Genomic DNA, 22,547 nt, shown 5'->3' with positions numbered 1-22,547 from the left:
CTCATATTGGCATACACAATTAATTATGATCTACCAGCATTCAGCTATCGATCAATCCCTTTCGAGGAAGCCGCAAGAGCCTGCCTCACCAAAAGTCTGCCTTCGCACGTCCCTCCAAGTTTGGGACAACGGATTCGAACCATCATCCTTGCTTGCCAACTGGCCTCTAGTCCCAATAAGGCGTAATCTGCGAATCCCACACGCTTCGAACCATCATCCTTACTCGCCAACCAGAATCTAGTCCTAGTAAGGCGTAATGTGCGAATTCCACGCCAATCCCGCCCACTCCTCATCTCCTCTAGCCAACCTCTTGTCTTCGACAAGCTCGTCAACGTCCAAAGATGATCGCGCCAGTGGGTCGGGTTGAAGCATTCTCCAGTGTCCTAATGTCACATCTCGTGCCATTGTTTCGATGCGGCGTATTGAGCGAACAACTGCATCGGCCCTCTTCCGTTGCACAAAGTCTGACCTGACCCTGCGAGGTGGGCAAATAATATGTATATTGGGCGTTCCCCTTTCAGCATCAAATCTCGTATGGTCGGCAGTCAAACACTGCAGTAGCATTCTGCATCTGCCAGAATGATAGCCTCGTACCGATACTTGCGAAAGAAAAGACGACAGCGCCAGCTGTCCAAGGCTGAAAATTTACAACTGGACACGACTGGCCAAAACCCGTCCTCGACAGTCACTAATGGGTCCCAAAAGAAAAAGAAGTGCCCAGTATGTGTCAAAGAAAAGAGTGCTGCTAGAAAGTACCGGTGGAGGATTATTTTGTGCCTGCTGCCCGCGTTCCTCGATGCCAGCTTAGACTTGACCGTCATTGCAACCGCATTGCCGCGCATCGCATCACATTTCAGTGAGTCTCGTAAAGCAAGACAACGTCTGCCTGCTAATCAATCCTCCAGACAGATTCAATCAACTCAGCTGGATTGTCACTGCATTTTCATTAACCTCAACGGCTTTTATTCCTGTCTATGGCCAACTGGCCGATACTTTCGGTCGATTTCCCACCATAATGTTCTCCGCCATGGTGGTGGCCACAGGCAGTGTTCTCTGCGCCTCGGCTCCTGTATGGGGAGTCTTGCTCCTTGGACGATCACTGCAGGGAATTGGGGCTGCTGGGGTCCAAAATGTCACAATCATCATACTTGCCGACAAGGTGACGCTGAAGGAGCAGTCCATCAACACAAGCATCTTCCAGATGATGGGCGGGGTCGGCTATAGTAAGTCGAGGGCCCTTTGTGGGTTACAAAGCCATACTGATTTCCGACTCCAGGCATTGGGCCAGTCATTGGTGGATACCTCACCAACGCCTCCTGGCGCTATTGTTTTGCCTTGAGCTGTTGTCTCTCTGCAGTTAGCATGACGGGCCTTTTCCTCCTCCGAAACGAGCTTCTGCCGGGCAGAATCACCTTTGAGCCGACCTCAGGTCTCGTGAGCCGAATCAAGGTCCTGGGGTCTGGCCTTGTGACCCTAGACTTTGGAGGAATTTTCCTCTTCATTGCTGGTGTCGGTTTGGTGATCCTTGGCACCGCCTGGGGTGGTTCAACGTACCCATGGTCATCTTCAGCTGTAATCGCTTCTTTGGCGATTGGTGTGGTGATGATGATGTGCTTCGTCGCATGGGAGCTCTCGTTGGCTTCTGGCGGGTTCCTTCACAAGCGTCTACCGAGGACGACTCCTATGATTCCTGCAAGCATTCTATCGGCGAAGGATGTTTCGCTGGTTTGTTTTCTGTCGTTTGGCAGTGGCACGGCACTGTTCTCCGTCTTCTACTTTGTCGGAATTTACTTCACCTTGGTTGAGGGATATCGAGCATCGCATGCTGGAGAGCAACTCCTCTTCTATGTTCCTGGATTAGGGTTCGGTGTCATCTTCGCTATTTTCATCTGCAACAAATGGCCACGACAGACCTTCTGGCCGCTTTATATTGGTACCGTTATCGAAACCATCGGTATTGGAGTCATTTGCTATGCCGTTCAAGCCCGTCGGGTGCCACTGATCAATGGGATGATGTTCATTGCAGGTGCAGGTACCGGTATGAGGTTCATGCCGGCAAATCTCCACCTCGCAGGCATGTTTCGTAACCAGCTAGCAGCGGTGTACAGCCTCTTGCGCTTCGCCATGCCATTTGGTGGGACTGTCGGTCTCACCATAATGGGGGCAGTCTTTCAGAACAAGATGTCTGCTTACTTTGGCACTGCCATCAATGGTCAGTCCATCGATTTGCACCAGCAATCATCTTTGGAGGTCGTTTCCGAACTTCCCGCAGAGGAGCAGGCCATAGTCCGCGCTCAAGGAGCCAATGCGACGATGTGGGCCTTTGTTTCGATATTGCCTCTCCTGGCCATTACCGTTTTCAGTACCATGGCGCTTGGAAACGTCTGGATCGTCGCTCCTCCGAAGAAATCCCAGCAAGGGGCGGATGAACCTGCTCCGCCACCACGCGAGGATGGCAAGTGTGCGCAACATGCTGATGAAGAGGTCCAGGAGGATGTTCCAAAATCTACAAGCGTTGATATACTGGAGGAAGTGTTTCTCGTTGCTTTGCTCCGAGGAGACGTACAAAGGCTGAGAAAGAAAGGTCCCGAGGCTCCCCAAAGGAATGTGGTTTCCACTCAACCAACGACCGAGGACTCAGTCGTACCGATAGCAGACAAACAGCCTTCGAATTCTGGTGTAGACGACGCTATCGAGCCTCATTTGACTGAGAAATGAAGCAATGCCGTCATGCGACACATGGGGGCCTCGTCCCACCGCATCGAGCATGCAGGGGGTCACATGCTGCACAGCGACAGCAAACATTCCAGAGACGTCGTGCACCATGTCTTGTTCCTTTCTTTACAACCACCTTTTTCGTTTTGTCTAGCGATTCGAGGCCCATATGAGGCCTCCATACATATACCCTGATACGAACACGAATACAACCACTCCGTTCTAGACTAGACTAGGGCAAGGCCGAGTCAGACCGCCGTTTCCGAGAAGTCTGTACCATACAGAGCAAGTAATCGTCCCAGCAGCCCAGGCTAGCACTGTGGTGTGTTTGCTTCGTATTTTCCAAGGTTGGTGCCTGGGAGTTTGCCCATCCTCCGACCTCGGCCCATCTCATCGCAACTCTCGGCGCCTCGGACGAGGTGGATCTTTTAGCTTATCCCCCGCATTATGTTCCTCTTCCGCTCGATTTGTCGCCTATCACAAGAGTTTTCGTGACGACACAAATCCACTAGCGGCATAGAGATCGAGTCTACCGCTCTAGTGGCCTGCACAAGAAGACTTCGCTGCCACATGCAGAACGTCGCTGAATCTCCTAGGAGCCGAGGATCGATGGTGTACGTGTAACAGCTCCACACATGGGATTCAGCCTAGCCATGAGAGGAAGTAAGTCCATCCCAGATCCTACTATCGACCTCGCGCTGTAATAAAGTTGGACTGAAGCTCCGCGTCATTATGCCAATGGGTTTCCCCAGACAATCAGTGCACGGCAAGCTTAAATGCGAAAGACCGCCTCCTCATCTGGCGGAAGTCGAAGGTGAGGTCCATAGCACTGCACGTGTGCCATAAGGATTTCAACAACCATAGTACAATCCGGGTAAGTCCTTATCGAGTGTTGTATATTCTTGAGGTCACCCATGGCTCGACACATATACACGCTGGGTTTGATAGCAGCCCTACAAGGAGTTGTTGTTGGTCAAGGGACACTGCCGCAAGTGGACTTAGGCTATGAAATACATCAGGCCATCAGTCTTAATGTGAGCATTACTCGAAGACTATGAGGACATTGAGACATTCAATTGCTACTGTCTTGGTTCTTAGAAATGTCTCCATCATTATTTTTCAAGAAGTACTTTTTGACCATGTACACAGGAAACCACTCAGCTTTACAATTTCTCCAATATCAGATATGCGCAAGCTCCCGTTGGCGAGCTCCGGTTTGCCGCTCCTGTGGCACCAGAAGGAAGAAACGAGACACCTCAGAATGGCAGCGTGGGCAGAATCTGCCCTCAAGCATATCCCGCTTGGGGTCTCATTGCCACAGAGTTCACACGCGCATACGTGACTGGCAACTTGTCCTCATTCAACTTCACCGAGTCCGAACAAGAGCTTCAAGCCTTGTTGGCGAGCGGTGTGAACTCATCAGAAGAGGAACCGGATCCACGCATCTCTGAAGACTGCCTTTTTCTCGACGTCATCGTACCGAGGACCATCTTTGATAATGCTAACAATCTTCGGCGTAAGCGTCAAAATGCTGGTGCTCCTGTGTTGGTCTGGTATGTGTTCTCGAAGGCCTTTTCAACACCACCTTAAGTCCATGTCTGAGATCTAACACTACGTGTTCCTGCAGGATCTACGGCGGCGGATACGTTGCAGGGGAGAAGAACAGCTATGGAAGTCCGGCCGGGCTGATCAACGCGAGTCGAGCAGATGGAGGGGATGGCATCATCTATGTCGCAATGAACTATCGACTCGGCGCTTTTGGATTTTTGGCTGGGCCTTCGCTTCAAGCAGAAGGCGGGGTCTCCAATGCTGGGCTTTATGATCAACGCCTGGCTCTGGAGTGGGTTCAGGATAACATCCATCTTTTTGGTGGAGATCCGAATCAAGTCACCATCATGGGAGAATCTGCTGGAGGTGAGTTCAATTTTCAAGGAGGGAGATTTGATTGCTCCCATTTTCAGGCAGGGCATATATATACTTACAGACAGTCCACTGACCACTGTGTTTTCGTCCATGTAGGTGGCTCAGTCGAACATCAAATCACCGCCTTTGGAGGTGAAAGAGGAGTTCCGTTCCAAAAGGCCATTGTTCAATCTCCCGGTTTCGCACCTGTGACGTCTCAATACACCCAGGAGAACACGACACAGGAGTTCCTGGCTCTTCTCAACGTCAGCACCATCGCCGAGGCACGCAATCTGTCGTCGGAAGCTGTAATCCGGGCCAACGCTCTCCAAGTCCTCACCGCATCATACAGCAACCTGGTGTATGGCCCTGTTGTCGATGGAGTCTTTGCACCATCTCTCCCGGGCCTCGCACTGGCACGAGGCTCGTTTGCGGAGAATGTGAGCGTCATGGTCGGGCACAACACACTCGAGTCACCTTCATTCAGCCCTCCTTTCGTCCAGACGAACGAGGAATTAACAGACTTCCTGAGCGAGATGTACGCCAGCGCGCCGCCAGAGGTGGTCGAGACCTTGGTCACCGAAATCTACCCAGCGGAATATAACGGCACGCAGCCGTACTCCAGCGCCTTGGAACGGACTCTGCTCATCGTCCAGGAAGGCAGCTTTGTGTGCAATAACGACTATCTCAACCGCGGCTTCGACAACCAGACGTATTCGTACATGTTCCAGGTCCCGCCTGCCCTCCACGGCCAGGATGTTGCATATACATTTTACGACGGACAAGGGTCGAACCTGGCATTGGGGCTGCTCGCGCCCGTGGCACAGGTTTTCCAGGCGATTCTTGTCAATTTCGCAAAGAATGGTGATCCTAATGGTCCTGGAGTGCCTAATTTTCCGATCTACGGCGAAAACGCGACCATGCTGGCAATCAACGTCACGTATATCGAACCTCGGCCTGATAATACTGCGAATCCTCGGTGTGCCTGGTGGCAGAAATCACTATTATTCTAATAATTTTAGTAGTAGTAGTAGTACGAAGGGAGCACTTACCTAAGTACCTTGGGTACCTAGGTAAAGTACTACTACTTACCTAGTAGGTTAGTAAGTACCTAAGTACCTACTACTTAAGAGTGCATATAAATTCAAAGACTCCTTTATAGGTACTTGATCCCAAGCTCCGACTCGGTCTTGATCCGCATCAAATTCAAGTACCTAGTTCTTAATCAGATCAGATTAGGTTAAATCCAGGTTTAAGCTTAGAGGGAAGGAAGGAGCATCAAAATGCCTAAAAAGGAAGGAGCTACCCAGCGTGCCTGCCTGCTACCGTGCCACTAAATCTCCCCATGGGGTTTAGTCTCTAGAATGCTCTTGGCATTATGGCCACGAGAACGGAGCAACTACCAAAATGTCGAATAATTCGTTCCGATAGCATTATTTTATATAAAGTACTAACTTACTAAGTTAGTACTTAGGTAGGTATCTAGAAGTAAGTCCAGTACTACTGATTTACCTGGTATTTACAGTACCTACTACTGTATTATTATGTCTTCATTGTTGTCTCCTAATCAACAACAACCTTTCCATCGGCCCACGTGGGCTTCACCGTTCGACAAACTCCTTCATAGTCAAGAAAAGTTTGTCTATTTTGATCCAGCAAGAGATCTGGGGTGGTCCAGAACATGGTCCAGTTAGTATCAGGAATCTTGAAAGTCCCCCTGGATCGTTCAAAATACCACTTATTAACCGGGTTGTCCTTGCGACTGCGCCAACATACGCCGTTGGGGAAACATGTTCTCACCATGGCATTGAAGACGATATCTGCTACACCACCAGCACCTTGGCTTTTCTTGAGCACGGCAAACTTGTCGAGATAGGGGACCAGGCGGGAATGGTCATTATCCGAGGCGCCAGGAGGAGTTTCCCACGTGAGAATGGCGCCACCTTCATATTCGCCCGCGATGATTACTCCCGCAATTCGATCATTAACCCGTCTCAGGTATGCTTCCACATCGAGTTGACGGTTGAAGGAATCGTCCACCAGATAGGTGAGTCGTTTGAGATCGATGCGCGGATCAGTGAGTTTGAGTCGAGGCGTGCTTGTGGCCTTCCAGACTTGGGCATCCGGGTGGGGTAGAATGATCAATGGCATGCCTTTTTTTATAAAGGTTGACATGGTTGTGGAAGAGGAGGAGGTGTCTTGGGCGAGTCTTCCACTAGGGAGGGAGGACGAGTAGGCGGGCTTGTCGGTCAGTAGATTGTGAATGAGAGGGTTCTTTTGTCGTCTGGTGCCGACGGAGGATATTGCTTTGGTGGGCTCCTTGTCTATGTTGGCGGCTGCGGCTGGGGTAGTCAAGAGACCTGAAGAGGTATGAGGGAGTAATTGTAGAGCATCTCGGAACATGCGTAGGTTGCTCGCATGTCTCACCGAGACTTTGCCATCTGTTGAACTTCTCAGTTCCTCTTGCAAGGCAGAGTACTCTTGAGACAGGTTCACAAAGACATGTTTTTTGTCGATTGATTTGGTGCTTGGGATACAGCCTGTTTCATCCACAACGATGATACGGTCGACAGAGATGGGCTTCCATGTTGACTGGGCTTGCTGGTCAGGGGTAATGGCTCGGGGTTGGATATAACCCGAGAGTTCTCGAACCAGGGCAACGAGAGCCTGGTCGGCAGTTATGTTGATGGCCTGATGGGTTTGGTCTGAGTAAGCAATGGGCACAACAACGGGAATCCTCCCTCTTCTCAGCGGACGTGTCAGTAGCCTTCGCATGAAGACACGCGGCCGGCCATCCGACCCGAGGCTCAAGGCGTTATCAATGATCCTGGCACCAGATTGACTATAGCTCTCTATCGCAGAGACAAGTCTATCAGCTGCAGCTGAGACCTGTTGGCGGGTTGGGGGCTGGTTTGAAGTATCCGATTCGTCGACAACAACGCAGGGTGCCATGCTCAAACGAGACAAGGATGACAGAGTCCTAGCAATACCAGCAACAATGGAATCCGACATGGACGTGATGTTGCTGATTTTGATGAGGGCGACATGCAGAGTCTCCTGTTCTTCCAGAGCAAAATCGATGTTGTCCTGGTTGTGAGAGAAGATGGGACTTTCTTCAACTGCTCGTGCCCGGCCAAACAAGCCACCCAGGTTGACTTGGGTTTGGGCAGGGCGAGTAGCAGGGTTGGTAGGGGTGGCTGAGGGTACGATGGCTTTCTCTGGGTTCTTCAGCCGAGTGATGTAGGCTTTGGCATCTCTTTTCGTGGCAGCAGAACTGAGGAGGCTTGTGAAGAATTCTCTATTTTCCAATCTGAGTCTTTCTCTTTCAGCCGGCCAATTCCTTTGGTGGGGTGGCTCAATGGGATGGCGGGGATGGGATTCATGGTCAGGGCTCTGGGCTGATTGGGCTGAGTAGGTGCGTTTCTGAGAGAAAGTAGCGGGATGTGATTTCAAGAATGCCCTCAGAGCATCAGCAGCAATGTTGTGTGGGGGTGGGTGCTGGTGCTGCACACAAGCCCTTGCCAACGCGGCAGACATGATGGTGGTGAGGGTGGTTTGGCTTGAGTGTTCAAGAAGTAGAAGGAATGACTCATGACGAGGAAGTCACTGTGGTATGCATTAGTTTCAGGTCATGGTGAGGATTCTCGTGTATACAGCGGACATCGTCGAAGCGGCGGTGAGTAGGAGGGAAGAGAGAGCGAGAATTAGCATGAGAGAAAACAGAGAGACAACGAGTGACGTGGAAAGTTGGAGGTGAAAAAAAGTGACAGATTTTGGAAGCGAGAGATTCTGCCAGATGGAGTCATAAAGCCGTTGAACCAATGCCCGAGAGGAAAGATCTCACCGCCTAACCAACGATAAGGAGGGCCGAGGGGCGAGGAGGCCCTCGGGGCATTGGGGGACACCCGGGGCATCCTCATCAGCATGGGCTCGGGCCGATAAACGGGGGCTATTCAGTCCGGTGGGCCCCAACCAACAAGCCTCTGGGCTGCAAGCTTACTTAACGTTACTTATCATCACAACCCATTGGTCGCCCATACGTGGGAGGGGCAGCTGTTGATTAGACCCTATCAGGCGGGTACAACGTCAAACTCAACCCCGCGATAGAGATAACTAGGTACCCAGGGTACCTCAGCCTGGAAGGGAAATGGATCATTCCCTACATTGCCTCTATCAACGGTAAAAGCCCCTCTAGAGGCATCAACACAATGTCAGTCATGCAATCTCTGATGTACACAAAACAACTCCAAGGATTCTCCCACGTGTCTACCACATGTCCTGGAAGATTGAGGCATGCCCAACCACGGATGCCCTTCAGTGCCTCTTGTAGGCTCAAGGTTGTCTTGCCAAATCGTCCGGTGTCTGAGCCATCCATGCGATACTCACCGCCGAGCAGCCCCAGCAGCTTATCCTTCTCCTCAGACGAGAGCTTGTATACTTTGCCCCCAGCCATCTGTGCCTTGTCTGGGGCATTGCTGGGCGCATCCACCCCAGGTGCCAGTACAGCAGTGACCAGACTAGGATAGAGGTTGGAAAGATGGGACAATGCTCGCTGCACTCTAAGGTCCTGGTCTGGGGTGCTGAAAGTCGTGGAATCTGCCCCAAACACATCTCCTCCCGTGTCTACCGCGATGATCGTGTCGAGGGTTTGGTGCTGCGCCATTACGGCGCGGAACTGCTGCTCAAGCTGACTCCTCTCGTGTTCGTCAATGTCCTCGCCCTCCTCTCCCTGATCCAGCACAAGGTAAATATCCTTATGGTGACCAACGGGCACAGTCTCAAGGTCTCGACCTTCGCTGTATGTCTCTTTGGTGACTCGATATGTCCCTGGAACTGGGCTGTTGTTTAGCATCGCTTGCCCCCCATGTTGATGAATCTCTCGCCTGATACCCATCTTACTTCCTTTGGCACCCTGTGACCCAGTCCTCCAAGTCCGTGTCGACACCACAAGATTCATTTCTTTGCCACTGGCTCTTAGCAAATGACCCAAAAGACTGGCGCTAATAACGTCAGAACCACCACCGCCTCCAATCCCTGCATAATAACGGCCACTGCGAGTCTCGCCTGGAAGTAGCCCACCCAAAGAATCAAGCACAGGAAGATGGTCGAAACTCATTGGCACCACGAGCGTCCAGCTTGCTTCTAAAACCCCTCTCCTGCCCGCACTCTGTTGTAAAGTGACCTCACTATTGCAGTAATCATAGCCATCCACAATCTGCTGTGACAATCGGCTGACATCCATGACAGGATGGGTCAGTAATGCTTCATCATGAGGTTTCTTCCGCTGTGCCAATGACCGGTTCTTGCACACGAAAATATGACCAGCATCATAGACTCGAGCCATTGTAAACAACGCCTGTCCAACATCCATATTCCCAACTGTTTTAAGAAGCTGCTCATGACCTTCTAATTGACAGACTGGGTGTTGATTGGGCAAGACACTGTCGTCATACTCCCGACATACCTGACGCGCAAGAATCGTCCTCACATTCTGATGCAGATGTGACAAGGCTTTTTCAATCTGATCTTCAGATCGTTCAAGACCGTCCGCGAGCAGAGCTGCGACCGTCAATCCTGTTGACTCTGTCATTCTTTCCCAACTGCATCTTCCGGGGCGGGGGGCTCTTGGGAAGACCTCAAGGATATGTATATAACCTAGGAGGGTGAAGTGATTTCTTCGAGTCGACCTTTCGAAGGCTTCCTCGTTCCCAAGTAGCAGTATGCTCGCCCGTAGAGGGAAAACATACGGCGGTCCATAGATCTATATATGGCAGCGTTTGGGCCTCACCGTCGTTAAAGTGATTAAACGAGGATCTCCTGTAGCAGGTCATGTGTGGAGGCAAACGAGACTCGCTAGCCAGAGGAGTGCCGGTATATGAGCTAGAAGAATGCGAAATGCCATTTCAACCCTGTCCCGTGACATCCCTATTCCCTTGCTCGGCATGAAACACCTTATACTGCCTGTCCATCTCCGGCTTGACCACATTGATATTGACCTTGCCTACCTCCATCGCCTTGTAAAGCTCATTGGGATGGATCTTGCCTTCCCCTCCAAACAGTCCGAGGTCAACACGATGCCGGGACGAGTGTCGAAGGGCAAATACTGCACTGCTTCTCCCATTCGGATTCCCAACCACGCGATGGATACCAGTATTCATCGTCCTACTCGACAGCATTCCCAGCGTTTCACTCACCAGAACCGTAGCAGAGCTAGTGGTAGCGGGAGCATCGATCCAGACGGACCTACCATCCAGAGATTGATCTCTGTCCAGGACCTGTAGCCCATGGCTGTCTCCAATACACAGAGTCAAAAGCCCAAGATCTGTGTGCGCTTCTGCATGTCCCGATGAAGGCAGATAACGGAAGACGCGAAGAAGAGTATTTGTCATCTGCCGGTCAGAGTGTGGCATGCTCAGCGTGCCATCGAGGATATCGTCCCAAACCGAGACGTCCAGCTCGCTAGCTCGTGCCACATCACAGAGAATCCTATATAGAATCCTGGCACTTTCTTCCCAAACCACAGCTGTCATTTGCTCGAAGTGTGCCGACTTTGTTTCGTGCGCATCGCTGTGCACGTGCCGACGGAACGTCACGTACTCCTTTTCGCCTTCAACCTCGTAATAGCCATACTCGGTGCCCCGGCTTCGTGGGTACTCTTTTCTCTTGACATCGTTGCTCTGACTGAAGAAAGAAGTCGAATGCTGAAATAGTTTTGTGAGATTCACCCCGAGCTCGGTGGGTAGTTCGATTTTAATCCATCCCTGGTTCGCAAGATCCACGAGTTGGCTCTCCGTCAATAATGGCGGCGGTCCAGATGGCGGTAGGGCGATGCTACCTTCTTCTACCATCGGTGGTCAGGCTATCTTTGGGCATGCGGTACGTCTGGGTGGCCTTATGCACAGATAAAAGCGATACTTAGTCTTGTTTAGCTACAAAGGACCAGAATATTCCCACTGATGATGTTTGCCAACATTGGCGACGTCACTCAAAATTGTGGGGACCAGGGCAAGCGTAAGCACCCTAAGCCCTGAGCAAGTTAGTCGCCCAAGACTCTCTGCTCATTCGAGGACAGTAATATCGTCTCCTTCGTCCCGGGTTCGTCGAATCTACAGTGTCACTATGCAAACGAATTCCCTTGATCATGTGCGGACATTGTACATGCTAGGCCTCGTCCTGATATGCTATTGGAACGGATCACCCGCGCTGAGGGGCCCTTAGCCAGGCCCGCCGCCACGGTTTCACCTCCATGACCTCCCTCGGCCCCTCGGTTGTAGCTATTGATTGACCTACAATTAGCATGCAAACGCGTAAGTCGATCTCGTATCCCCTCAGAAGACCGGTAATACCCCATATACAACGTCTCCTCGGCCCCGGCCCAACCATACGTGCGGAGTGAGCTGCTGGTTCTCTCCCCCACAAACTCGCCTTGATGAGCTCTTGATCCTTCACCCGGATGAGAATCTGACGCGGGGAAACCCCACATCGGAAGTGACTTCATTTAGTGAAGACGTTCGCATTGAATGGGCCCATCGCTGCTGGAACCGTGTTTGTGATTGCTCAACGAGTCCAGGTCGTGGGGCTTAGGCCAACCCCGTTCTGCCGCTACAAGATATCTAGGTATCCCTCTTTTATCTTGGATAGTGAGATTCTTTGCAGCTGTCTATATAGTGCCCTAGTCAGATGAATCAGGGTCTAAACGCTTTATTCCAACTTTGGTCAAGCTCTGGATCAGCTTCGCAGGATGGCAGTCATAACCTCATCGAACACACTCAACTCGCTAGCCGAGCAGTTCCCTGTGACAAAGGGGCTTGTCCTCCTCGGCACCATTTCTATCTTGCTGCTTCTTGTGCAATTTGTTCGCAGCTCAAGTGCAATCCCCAAAGGCACATCTCTCCCACCAGGGCCCAAGGGTATGTGGTTGAACTAGTAGTGGCCTCCTTCAACCGTCGAGTTATCCTCCTGACCTAGAACAGGGTACCCAATCGTAGGAAATCTCCCTGACATTCCCGCAAAACACTCCTGGCTTCAGTTCAAAGCATGGGGAGACGAGTACGGACCGCTTTATCAGCTTCGCCTGGGAGGCAGTACACATGTTGTCATCTCCTCCGAGAAGATTGCAAACGACCTCCTCCGAGAGCGTGGTAATAATTACTCGTCCCGAGAGCAAAGTGTCATGGCAGCCGAGTTGCTGTCTGACAATCTCCGACCTCTCCTTCTGCCCTACAATGGTGCGTCATCTAAACCCACTAACCTGCTCCTGAGCTGTCTGTGGAGTGGTTTGTTAATTCCTCTATTCCCAGACCGATGGCGACGGGGTCGAAAGGTCATGCACCGACTCACAATGCCTGTGGCGGCGGCCTCGTACGAGCCGGCTCAGTCGCTAGAGTCGAAGCGTCTGCTCTTCAACCTCTTACAAGATCCCACACGTTATCAGGAAGCTTTTGAACAGTACTCAGGTGGATTGATGTTCAGGATTGGATATGGCAAGCCTATCATCACTGGAAACGAACTCCAGCTCAGGCGTGTTCTCGCTGTCACTCACAACCTCGAACGAATTGCGTCCCCCGGGGCTTATCTCGTTGACATAATACCCATATTGAAATATCTCCCCAGCTTCATGGCTCCATTCAAGAGAGAAGCGGCACGTCTGCATGCTGAGGAACTCAATCTATTCAAAGAATTGATACAAGACGTCCGAAATTCCATGGATCACAATGAGGAAATTCTCCCATCCTTTGCACAGACGTATTTGGAAGAACGAGAGAAAGCCCAACTCACCGATGACGAAGGTGCATACGTGATTGGGACGCTCTTCGAGGCCGGATCTGGCACAACCGCTGCTGCCATGATGAGCTTCTGTCTAGCCATGACGCTGTTCCCAGAGGCCCAGAGACCCATGTGGGAAGAAGTTGACCGAGTATGTGGAGATCGAATGCCGGAATTCGACGACATTCCCAACCTACCGACTGTACGTGCCACAGTGAAGGAAGTCCTGCGTTGGCGTCCCGTCACCGCCGGAGGCGTTCCACACCTCCTCACCTGCGACGACGTTTATCAAGGTTTCTTCCTGCGAAAAGGCACCATTGTCCACGCAAATCAATGGGCCATCCATCGCGAGCCGGCACTATACCCAGACCCAGAGCGTTTCAACCCGGATCGATGGCTTCGTCCAGAGTATCCCACCTATAAAGAGCCACTGTCCAAGTTTCCATCGCTACAGAATTACTCCTCCTTTGGCTTCGGGAGACGCATCTGCCCGGGTATGAATATTGCAGAGCGTTCGTTGTTCATCTTGACTGCCAGAATAGCCTGGGCGTTTGAGTTTTCTAGGAAATTGGATGCCAATGGCAACCAGATCCATGTACCTGACTATGACTACGTCGTTGGGTTCAACACCTGGCCGAACAAGTTTCCTTTTGAGTTGGACCCTCGCAGCGAGAAAAGAAAACAAATCGTGATCGATGCGTGGAAAGAAGCGGAGGATTCGGACCGATTGCGTAGACAGGTTGGATAAACCCATCGACAGCGGAATATAAGACACAGAGGCATATATATATATTTATATATAAATAGATGCAGTCTTTAATAATTCATGTAGCGGTCGCCAGAGCTGGTCTTCTTGTCTTCGCCACTAGCAGTAACACGTTAAGATGATGCCCAAAGTGACATCATCAGGGGTAGGACTTCTTTTGAATGTCGATAACCCCTAACCTCAATCAATGGAGTTATATTGTCTGCAGCGCAACCATGAAAGGAACACGACGTTCTAACAGGCATGACATACATAGAAGCTGTTGGCAATTATCTCTGAAATCGCTGGATGCCACCCTCGGTCCGCCAATAAGACTGTCCACATTACCCATCTAACGACTTGACTACATCATGACTCGGATCCATGACTCGCCAGAATTGCGCTTCCATTTTCCGGGCCCATACAAGTCCTCTCAATAGACAGATCGCAGCAAGGGGAGAGGGAGACCATCAAGGACTGATGATATGAAAATCTGCAACAGAGTGCCCCTTTTAAGGCAAGAAAACCTGTCTTGAGGGCTTACATAGACCAGGTATGTGACTAGTGCATTGGATGGCATCAATTTGTCGCTCCGTCCGTCTTTCTCATCTCGCATATGTAAAGTGCAAGCCTTGTCTGCCCTCCGCCTTCTGTTCTTGTATCAAATCCACAGGAAGAGTATCAACATCTTGGTCCAAGCCTCAGAGACGTCTCAGATCACATTACGAAGCCATGGAAGCCGTCAGAAACACCATTGCAGAGAACTTTGGTGGTGCCGCTCACGCGGTGGCTGGCAAGGACAGTCAATTCGATATCAGCAAAGACGTGCCGGACCTCAGCGGCAAAGTGGCTCTCATCACCGGAGGCAGCGAAGGGATTGGATACGCCACAGCATACACGCTCCTTAAAGCGAAAGCTGCCAAGGTCTTCATCATCTCTGTATCAGAGGAGACGATTGATGGCGCCATTGAGGAGATCAAAGAGCAGCTGGGCTCAAAGTATGCGGATCGGGTCGTCTGGCTACAATGCGACACTTCGGACCTAATTGCGATTGCTGAAACGGCAAAGAAGGTGCGGGATCAAACGGATCGCCTAGACATTCTGTGCCTCAACTCAGCTCGGGGGATCATGACCTACCAACTGACCGATTACGGGGTCGACCGGCATATGGCGGTCAATCATATCGGCCACGTCGTCTTGACATCGCATCTCCTTCCGTTGTTGAAGGAAACAAGCTCCAATGGTACGGTCAGAATACAGATCCAGGCCTCCAATGCACATCAGGCGGCGAGCAGTGAGACCAAGTTTGCCTCGTTGGACGAACTCAACACCGACCTGGGACCTCAGGAACAGTACGGTCGCTCCAAATTGGCTGGGATCTTGTACGCTCGCTACCTCACCACACACTTGAACAAGTCACATCCTAATATCCTCATTAATGCCACTCATCCGGGCTTCGTTGAGACCAAGATGTCGACCGAAGATATCCACGAGCCTTACCCAATCTTGGGTTATGCCATGGACGTGGGCATGAAACCTCTCAAGAAGGACATCTGGATGGGGTGTGTGTCGACTGTATTTGCCGCCACAGCTGTCACGAAGTCTGGCCTGTACATTTGCCCACCGGCGGTCGAGGAGCCTGGAAACAATCTCTCCCAGGACTCGGCAGTAGGAGAGCAATTGATGAAATTGACGAGGGAAATTGTCAAGGACAAATTTGGTGCGCAGAGTGTCGAAAAAGGGTGTCCGTTGAAAGATTACTAGAATTGTGGTAGCTTGTTCGGAACCTAGTGTACATATGTTAAGAATATAGGTAAAAATCTCGTACAGCCCTCCACTGCTGGTGTCTCTCCTGCGTCCCCATTCTCCTGGATCCTCTTCATTCGCTGGCTGGTAAAGCATGCCGTGAACAGGATCCGACCTGCGTCCCTTTTCGAGCATCATTGACGCCACCTCAAATCGGCCATGAATTTCATTGCAGCGTAATATGCAATATACACCATAGGAATTGGCGCGTGAATCCGCTCGCCATTCGGTCTTGCGGTGAGATTGTATGATAAGGAAGTTATCCTTCCGGCAACCCCTGTTTACTCGACAATCTTCTTGCGGCCCAGGTTCAAGCCAATACCATGGTTGTAAGTAAGAGTACCACCGATTTTTGCGCCGATGATCAGGAAAGGGAGAAGGACAGCGCTGATGATAAGGTTGGTCTGGGTTGGGACCTTGCCAACGTTGATCACACCCTCTTTGTCCTTTCGGAGATACCACGAGTAGATGTTGGCCACGAAAACCAAGTCATTGACTATGGCATGGGTGATGGTGGCCTTGATGCGGGGCACCATGGTAGATTTGGGCTTGCCACTTGCATCCTTCTCCCAGGGGCCTCCATTTTTCTTGATCATTCCCACGAGTTGGACGTTGCCAGACATGATGGCTGGGACGGTCGTGATGAGACCCGCGCAAAGGAGGAAATAGCCGAAACGGGTGATGTCAAGAAGAGTGGAGGGAGAGTTGAATCGGGAGGTGATGAATTCAGGCTGGATCCAGGTTGTGGTCAAGGCATACAGGATATCCAAACCCCAGGCCAAAATGTTGAAGGCAATGGGAAAATGGACGATGGCAGGGTGAGCAGGATGGCTGGAAGACAAGGATGTTAGTCATGATCAGCCCATAGATGATATTGCACAGTCGAGGCCACGTACTCTGTATTGAACTCTGGGACCGGCTCGCCAACCTTGTGGGCGAATTTGCCCTGAAGTTGAGTACTGTAGCCCATCTTGAAGATAAGTGTTGACACAAACACGCTCGATGGAGGATAAACAGTGAAAAAGGGAGAGGATGTAGAGAGAATGTAAGAAAAAGAACGTCTTGAAGGGTCAATAGGAGATGAATTAAAAGATTGGGCTGAGGAAAGAGCAAGTGCGACCGAGTGCAGGTGGTATAATTAGAAAGGAGTAGGAGCAGAAGCAGGAACAGGAGGACAATCCTCAGGTAATGAGGGATTGCTTGACGCGTGATTGGTGGACAAGCCTCAAGATGCGCGACGCGGACACGCTCCACCGGGTATGAGGGGCTGCCGTTGGGGGCGATTGGTGCCACGATTGGAGGCCGAGGGGCCCAGAGAGCCACTGGGGTTCGCCTAAAGCCACCAGATGAGACCAGATGAGACTAATTCGGACTCCGATGCAGTACAGAGGAAGCTGAGCAAATCACGTGGAAGACCAGAGAGCTGACACATGGAACTTCCCTAATAATGACGGTGTGGAAGGCGCCCCTGATGTCTCCCTGATGTCTCTCTCATCAACCAGTAGCAACTTCCAAAGGTGTAATCAAGCACGTGATATCGCACGTGATATCAGATTCAGGAGACTATACTAGATACTACTAACTCATGTATGTATTATCTCCTTCACAACTTCGCTCGACTCAATCCCTCAATCGCCTCTCTTGCTCCTCTTTCGCCAGATCGCACGGCTCCGTCCATGTATCCTTTCCACTCATACGCAGTTTCGGTCCCAATAAAGTGCACATGGCCATGAGTGCTTCTTAGTTCAGCATCATACTTGGTCATAACTCCTGGAGGTGATGCTGGGCAGGGACAACCTTGAGCCCATTGATCTCGGAACCACTCGTGTTCTGTCACCGCTATGGGTTCTGGCACATACACGTATCGACCAAACATTCGTCTGATGTGATCCACGATCGCCTGGAATCGATCTTGTTGGGACAATTTCGACACTTGGCGACCAAAGTCTCCATTCGTGAAGCATGTCAGCGAGAACTGTCCTTTCTCATCGTTGCTTGAGTCTCGGGTTGTGGTGATGGGGCCTTTGAATGACATGACGGCTCCTGCCAGGCCTGCCTTGCGCCACCAAGGCTCAGAGAATGACACCATAACCTTCAGCGTATATCCATGCACATTCTGTTTCCCAAGTTCCATCTTTGCTGGCGGCAAGGGAGGCTCGAAAGCGATTTCTTTATACAAAACCGTTGGCACCGAAACAATAACTCGCTTGCACCTAAAGTCGCCTCGACCTGCCGACACAATCAAACCCTCCTGGGATTGAGAAATGCGACGGACTGGTGAGCTGAGAACAACCGATCCAGTGTGCAACAGATCCGCAAGACCAAGTGACATGGATTGTGTGCCTGTATGCCAATCAGTAAGTGAGAGCCAGTCACAAATCTCCATCCCTCTTACCTCGAATAAATCTCAAGTATTGTCCTCCATGCTTGAAATCTGCTCGCATTTGCAGCAGTCCACCGGCACTCTTGCAATAGTTCATGAAATAAAGGGCACTGATTTCCGATGGCTCAAGGCCCAACAATGCTCTTGTCCACAATTTCACTGTTGCCATCGCTGTCTCTGATTGGGTGTGCGATTTTGCCCATTCCTCCAGTGTGATTGTGTCCAACTCACCCCCACTCGAAACCGGATTCCGTATGTCGATTTGCTGACAGACTTTCTCTGCTAGCTCACGGATAAACACGAGATTCTCTATACCGTTGGTCTCCGCCACTTTCTGATCTCGAAGTCAGCCAGGAGATTCCCAGACAGGTAGGTCAAATGTCATCCTCACCCCAGGGGTTCCGCCATAGTCGAATAAGCCAAGGCCGCCATCTAGGTCCTCTTGCACGATCTTGCCTACCGTGTTCTGCACAACCAACTCCAAACCCAGCGAAGTTGCCAACTCATAGATCTTACTCTGGTTTGTGTCGTTGATCCATGCAGCGCCAACATCAATAAATTTGCCCTGGCCAAGAGGATCAACTGAGTAAGTCTTTCCACCTACGCGGTCGCGAGCCTCGACCACGACACAGGAGAACCCGGCTCTCTGCACTTCGTACGCTGCCTTAAGCCCACTCAACCCGGCACCCACGACTACAACATCAACCGTTCGCTCGGGTTCCTGCCGAACTGCAGCATATGCTTCAATCTCGAACTTCATCTCGGGAGAGGCCAAGGCCGGGACTGGCACCAATGTCGTGGGCGGCCGATGCCCGTTCAGAAATGCCTGTAGATGCTTAGTATGTCGACGACGGTTCGGATCGTAGTCGACAATATAGTAAACTAATTTGTAGATATCCGTTATAGTCGCGCCCGCGGCTTCTAGTGCACGCCGGAGATTCTTGAGTGCCAGGATCACTTGTTCTTCCACATCCGTAGGAAAAACCCGGTTCTCGTCACACCCGACCTGTCCGGCTGTCGCTACTATGCGGCATGGTCCGTTCGTTGTGGACGCGTGCGAGTAGATCGGCCGCGAGTCGAAAAGCTGATAAGGGTCGATGGTCTGCACGCTTGGTGTCGCTTTGGCATATGGTGACATGACTATCTATCTCTTACAAAGATAAGTGATATACAACCAGATACAAGGTCTTACTCGGAAGTCTTCTGTGGCATCTCAGCCGTATAATTCCTATTCCTCTGGATCTTTGAATTCCACAAGAGAACTTGCATCGTTCAAGATATATCAAAAGCATCGGACATGGTCGTCTTGAGAAGACTCTCTGCTTGCTCGCATTCCCCGCTTGATCCAATCAGGGTCGTGGTTGTGTGCGGAGATGAACTCCTCGGTGCTCCCGCTTCGGCTACGCCGTCGACTTGTCTCCGCATTTGTGGATAAATACAGTATCCCCAGCATGTGAGTCCGGTTGAATTCTTGCAAAGGTTGTACGATAGGATTATTTGAGAATATCAAAGGCTCGAGAAAGCAACAGAAAGGAGACCATGGAGGTGAGGCCACCTCACATGGTATTTGCCACGGCGCTAACATGAAGAGGGCAATATCCTGGAGATTAATATTACTTAGAACCCAGATAATCGAGCCAGCAACGTTGATAAACGACCATGAAACCCCAGATGGCCTTTGGAGTCCTCCCCAACTACCTCGATTTCCCTAGGATGTTTGGTGTTGAGTATCATCGGCATCGGTGATATGACTCAAACCTTTGTGCTCACCAGCGATCAATGGTCGTTTGGAGAAGACATTACGCTCCCAGCCATCGAGCTCGCTCACTTGAACTTCGCGGACCAATTCGTACTTTCCGAATCTCGGCAGCAAAACTGCCCAGACGAGCCAGTAGACACCACCTGCGGCAATGATACCCCAGCCAACGATGCAGTGCAAGTAGTAAGGGAGGTCGTTGTAAACGCTCTGACCGTCATCAGGTGGCACAAACGGTGCAAAGACGAGGTAGAGGTTACTGACAAAGAACACCAGAGTGACGGGAATGGTCGCACGGAAGGGCGGGTTCCATTCCCAGCCACGTGGGTTCCAGTACAGATACAGCAGTCCACCAGCGACAAAGACATTGACCACCGACAGCGGGTATGTGATGACGTTGAGGATGAAGTTGTATGCGTCGCCCGGTGGTGGTGCCAGCATGATGATGATGGATACCAGCCAGTGCTCAAATAGACCAGCCAGCGGTGCGTTGAACGGTTTGTTGCTGGCCCAAAACCTGGAAAACGGCAAGATCCCTTCTCGTCCAAGCTCCTGTACAAGTCGTCCCTGGGAGAAGATGACGCTCAGAACATTGCCAAAGGCTGATAATGCCACAAACACCGACAGTGCTCTTTCGGCGGATTCTCCAAAGACGTTGCGGAAGAAATTGGCGGCAAGGATACGACCCGAGGTACGAATTTCTTCTTTGGAAACAGCTGCAAAGTAGGCAATCTGTTTATCATCATCAGTCAGTCGCCACTGGCACAAAGCATTTCTGGAATCTTACATTGACAAACATGTAAATGATGGAAATCGAGATAATGGCAGCTGGTGCAGCAATCTTCAGCGTTTTGACCGGATTTCTAGTCTCGCTCAAAGCATAGTTGGCATTGGTGTATCCAATGTATGACCATATGACATTGTAGATGGCATTGACAATACCATAGCTTGTTGATGTCAGTAAGAACTCAGATATGGCTGACTCGAATGCACTCACGCGCTGCCAGTGGTTCCTTCAAAGGCATTGCTGAAGTTGTCGGGCTTTGGCACTTTGAGAGCACCTCCTAATGCCGCCTGGCCAATCGAGACCACGTTAGATTCTGCATATCTCAAAGTCACAATGTGTACCGCGGAGAAGACTCACCCATCCAGATACCACAATCAAGAGCACGATCAGCAGCTTGATCACACCAAGCAAGTTCTGCAGTCGAAGGCCCCACTTGAGGGCCGTGCCATGAATGATGAAAGCCGTCGTCACACAAGCCAAACCAACTCCACGCTGGTTGAATCTGGTGACTTCGACACGGGCAGCATGCAGGATGTATTCACCGAAGACGACAGAGTTGGATCCTGCCCAACCAAGCAAGATAACATAACCAGTATAGAAACCCGTTGCCAGGAATTTGGGTCTGCGGTAGACGAATTCGAGATAATTCTTTTCTCCTCCGTTTTTGGGAATAGCTGTCCCAAACTCGAGATACACCGCCATGCCAGTGGCAGCAATGATCATGCCAATCACCCAAATGAATAGACTGAGGCCGACACTGCCAGAAAGGAGGAAGATGGTGCTGGGGGTTGCAAAGATACCAGTTCCCACGATCCGGTTGAATATCAAGAAGAATGCCGAAAATGTGCCAATCTGCCGCTTCTCCTGTGTGAGCTGATGGCGAAGAGCTTCAGGAGACCCTGGTAAAAATTTCAGTCAGAGGGTAACAAAGTGATATCTCCGCCTGATGTACCATCATTCTCAACCTCTCCAGAGCTCCGGTCGTGGGTCGATTTCTCAGACCATCGCGTCACCGGATTGTTGGTCGCGTACGAGCGAAGTTTACCGAAAGCCATCTATGGCACTTGTGACCCTTTTACAGCCTTTTCCAGAGCAATGAGAAGTAATGTATAGTTCCAAAGATGGAGTACATCAGCTGGCAGCCGGGGGTTCAAACATGATATATAGTCGCCATCACAAATCATGGTCATCAAGATTCGGCATCAGCCGAACAACCTGACCCTCACCTCATCCAGGGTAGTATTCCAGGGTTGAAAATTTGATGTCTCATGGCCACACCGAATTCACAGGGGTCACTATGAATGGCGGTTGAATGCAAGAGTGGAATAAGTAATACGACCGAGGACTAATGGGCGCCCTGATGGCTAGGCAGATGTAAACGTTGCACATCCTTGCTCATCCATGTTCAATAAGAGGCCTTTCTCGATCGCGCCATGCTTGGTGCAAATTCCTATGTTCACCACCATGTCCAAACCTCGTAAGGTTGCTTCGAGTGAGTAATGGAAACCTGAATGTGCCAAGGCTACCAGTCGCATCCGCCAGAATCACGCGGCCCTCGCCGCCACCGGTTCAGAGGACTGAAAAGGTGAGTGGATCATGGTCAGCCTTGCATTGACGACTACAGCCATGTGGAATTTCCGCTGACAACCGGGTGGTGGGCGACTGTGGGTGCAAATCAGGGGCGGCA

General features: G+C 51.0%; 8 protein-coding genes across 8 annotated transcripts; 3 read left to right on the top strand and 5 right to left on the bottom strand.

The window, feature by feature from the left end:
- Positions 1-217: 217 nt before the first annotated feature.
- PV10_07715 (uncharacterized protein) lies at positions 218-3,453 on the top strand. The gene is made up of 3 exons (XM_016372647.1): positions 218-856; positions 906-1,223; positions 1,277-3,453. The coding sequence occupies exons 1-3, from the start codon at positions 580-582 to the stop codon at positions 2,716-2,718; spliced, it is 2,037 nt and encodes a 678-aa protein (XP_016221979.1). The 5' UTR covers positions 218-579; the 3' UTR covers positions 2,719-3,453.
- PV10_07714 (uncharacterized protein) lies at positions 3,441-5,664 on the top strand. The gene is made up of 4 exons (XM_016372646.1): positions 3,441-3,749; positions 3,865-4,268; positions 4,343-4,629; positions 4,735-5,664. The coding sequence occupies exons 1-4, from the start codon at positions 3,630-3,632 to the stop codon at positions 5,628-5,630; spliced, it is 1,707 nt and encodes a 568-aa protein (XP_016221978.1). The 5' UTR covers positions 3,441-3,629; the 3' UTR covers positions 5,631-5,664.
- A 448-nt stretch (positions 5,665-6,112) lies between these two features.
- On the bottom strand, positions 6,113-8,357 carry PV10_07713 (uncharacterized protein). Its single transcript, XM_016372645.1, has one exon. It carries the CDS (start codon positions 8,152-8,154, stop codon positions 6,181-6,183), a length of 1,974 nt encoding a protein of 657 aa, XP_016221977.1. The 5' UTR covers positions 8,155-8,357; the 3' UTR covers positions 6,113-6,180.
- A 419-nt stretch (positions 8,358-8,776) lies between these two features.
- On the bottom strand, positions 8,777-9,998 carry PV10_07712 (uncharacterized protein; the record flags this gene model as incomplete). Its single annotated transcript, XM_016372644.1, has 1 exon — positions 8,777-9,998. The coding sequence occupies exon 1, from the start codon at positions 9,986-9,988 to the stop codon at positions 8,777-8,779; it is 1,212 nt and encodes a 403-aa protein (XP_016221976.1). The 5' UTR covers positions 9,989-9,998.
- Positions 9,999-10,520: 522 nt separating this feature from the next.
- PV10_07711 (uncharacterized protein) lies at positions 10,521-11,465 on the bottom strand (the record flags this gene model as incomplete). Its single annotated transcript, XM_016372643.1, has 1 exon — positions 10,521-11,465. One exon carries the CDS (start codon positions 11,463-11,465, stop codon positions 10,521-10,523), a length of 945 nt encoding a protein of 314 aa, XP_016221975.1.
- A 3,395-nt stretch (positions 11,466-14,860) lies between these two features.
- Positions 14,861-15,892, top strand: PV10_07710 (uncharacterized protein; the record flags this gene model as incomplete). Its single annotated transcript, XM_016372642.1, has 1 exon — positions 14,861-15,892. One exon carries the CDS (start codon positions 14,861-14,863, stop codon positions 15,890-15,892), a length of 1,032 nt encoding a protein of 343 aa, XP_016221974.1.
- PV10_07709 (uncharacterized protein) lies at positions 15,872-17,071 on the bottom strand. The gene is made up of 2 exons (XM_016372641.1): positions 16,831-17,071; positions 15,872-16,765 (listed from the first exon to the last, which is right to left on the bottom strand). Exons 1-2 carry the CDS (start codon positions 16,902-16,904, stop codon positions 16,216-16,218), a joined length of 624 nt encoding a protein of 207 aa, XP_016221973.1. The 5' UTR covers positions 16,905-17,071; the 3' UTR covers positions 15,872-16,215.
- A 461-nt stretch (positions 17,072-17,532) lies between these two features.
- Positions 17,533-19,455, bottom strand: PV10_07708 (uncharacterized protein; the record flags this gene model as incomplete). The annotated part of the gene is made up of 3 exons (XM_016372640.1): positions 17,533-18,277; positions 18,330-18,651; positions 18,709-19,455. The coding sequence occupies 3 exons, from the start codon at positions 19,453-19,455 to the stop codon at positions 17,538-17,540; spliced, it is 1,809 nt and encodes a 602-aa protein (XP_016221972.1). The 3' UTR covers positions 17,533-17,537.
- Between the last annotated feature and the right edge of the window lie 3,092 nt (positions 19,456-22,547).

Source organism: Exophiala mesophila (assembly GCF_000836275.1).
Source record: "Exophiala mesophila strain CBS 40295 unplaced genomic scaffold supercont1.5, whole genome shotgun sequence".
NCBI lineage: Eukaryota > Fungi > Ascomycota > Eurotiomycetes > Chaetothyriales > Herpotrichiellaceae > Exophiala > Exophiala mesophila.
Note: the sequence above shows the minus strand (reverse complement) of the source record. Positions and strands in the feature narration are given on the sequence as shown.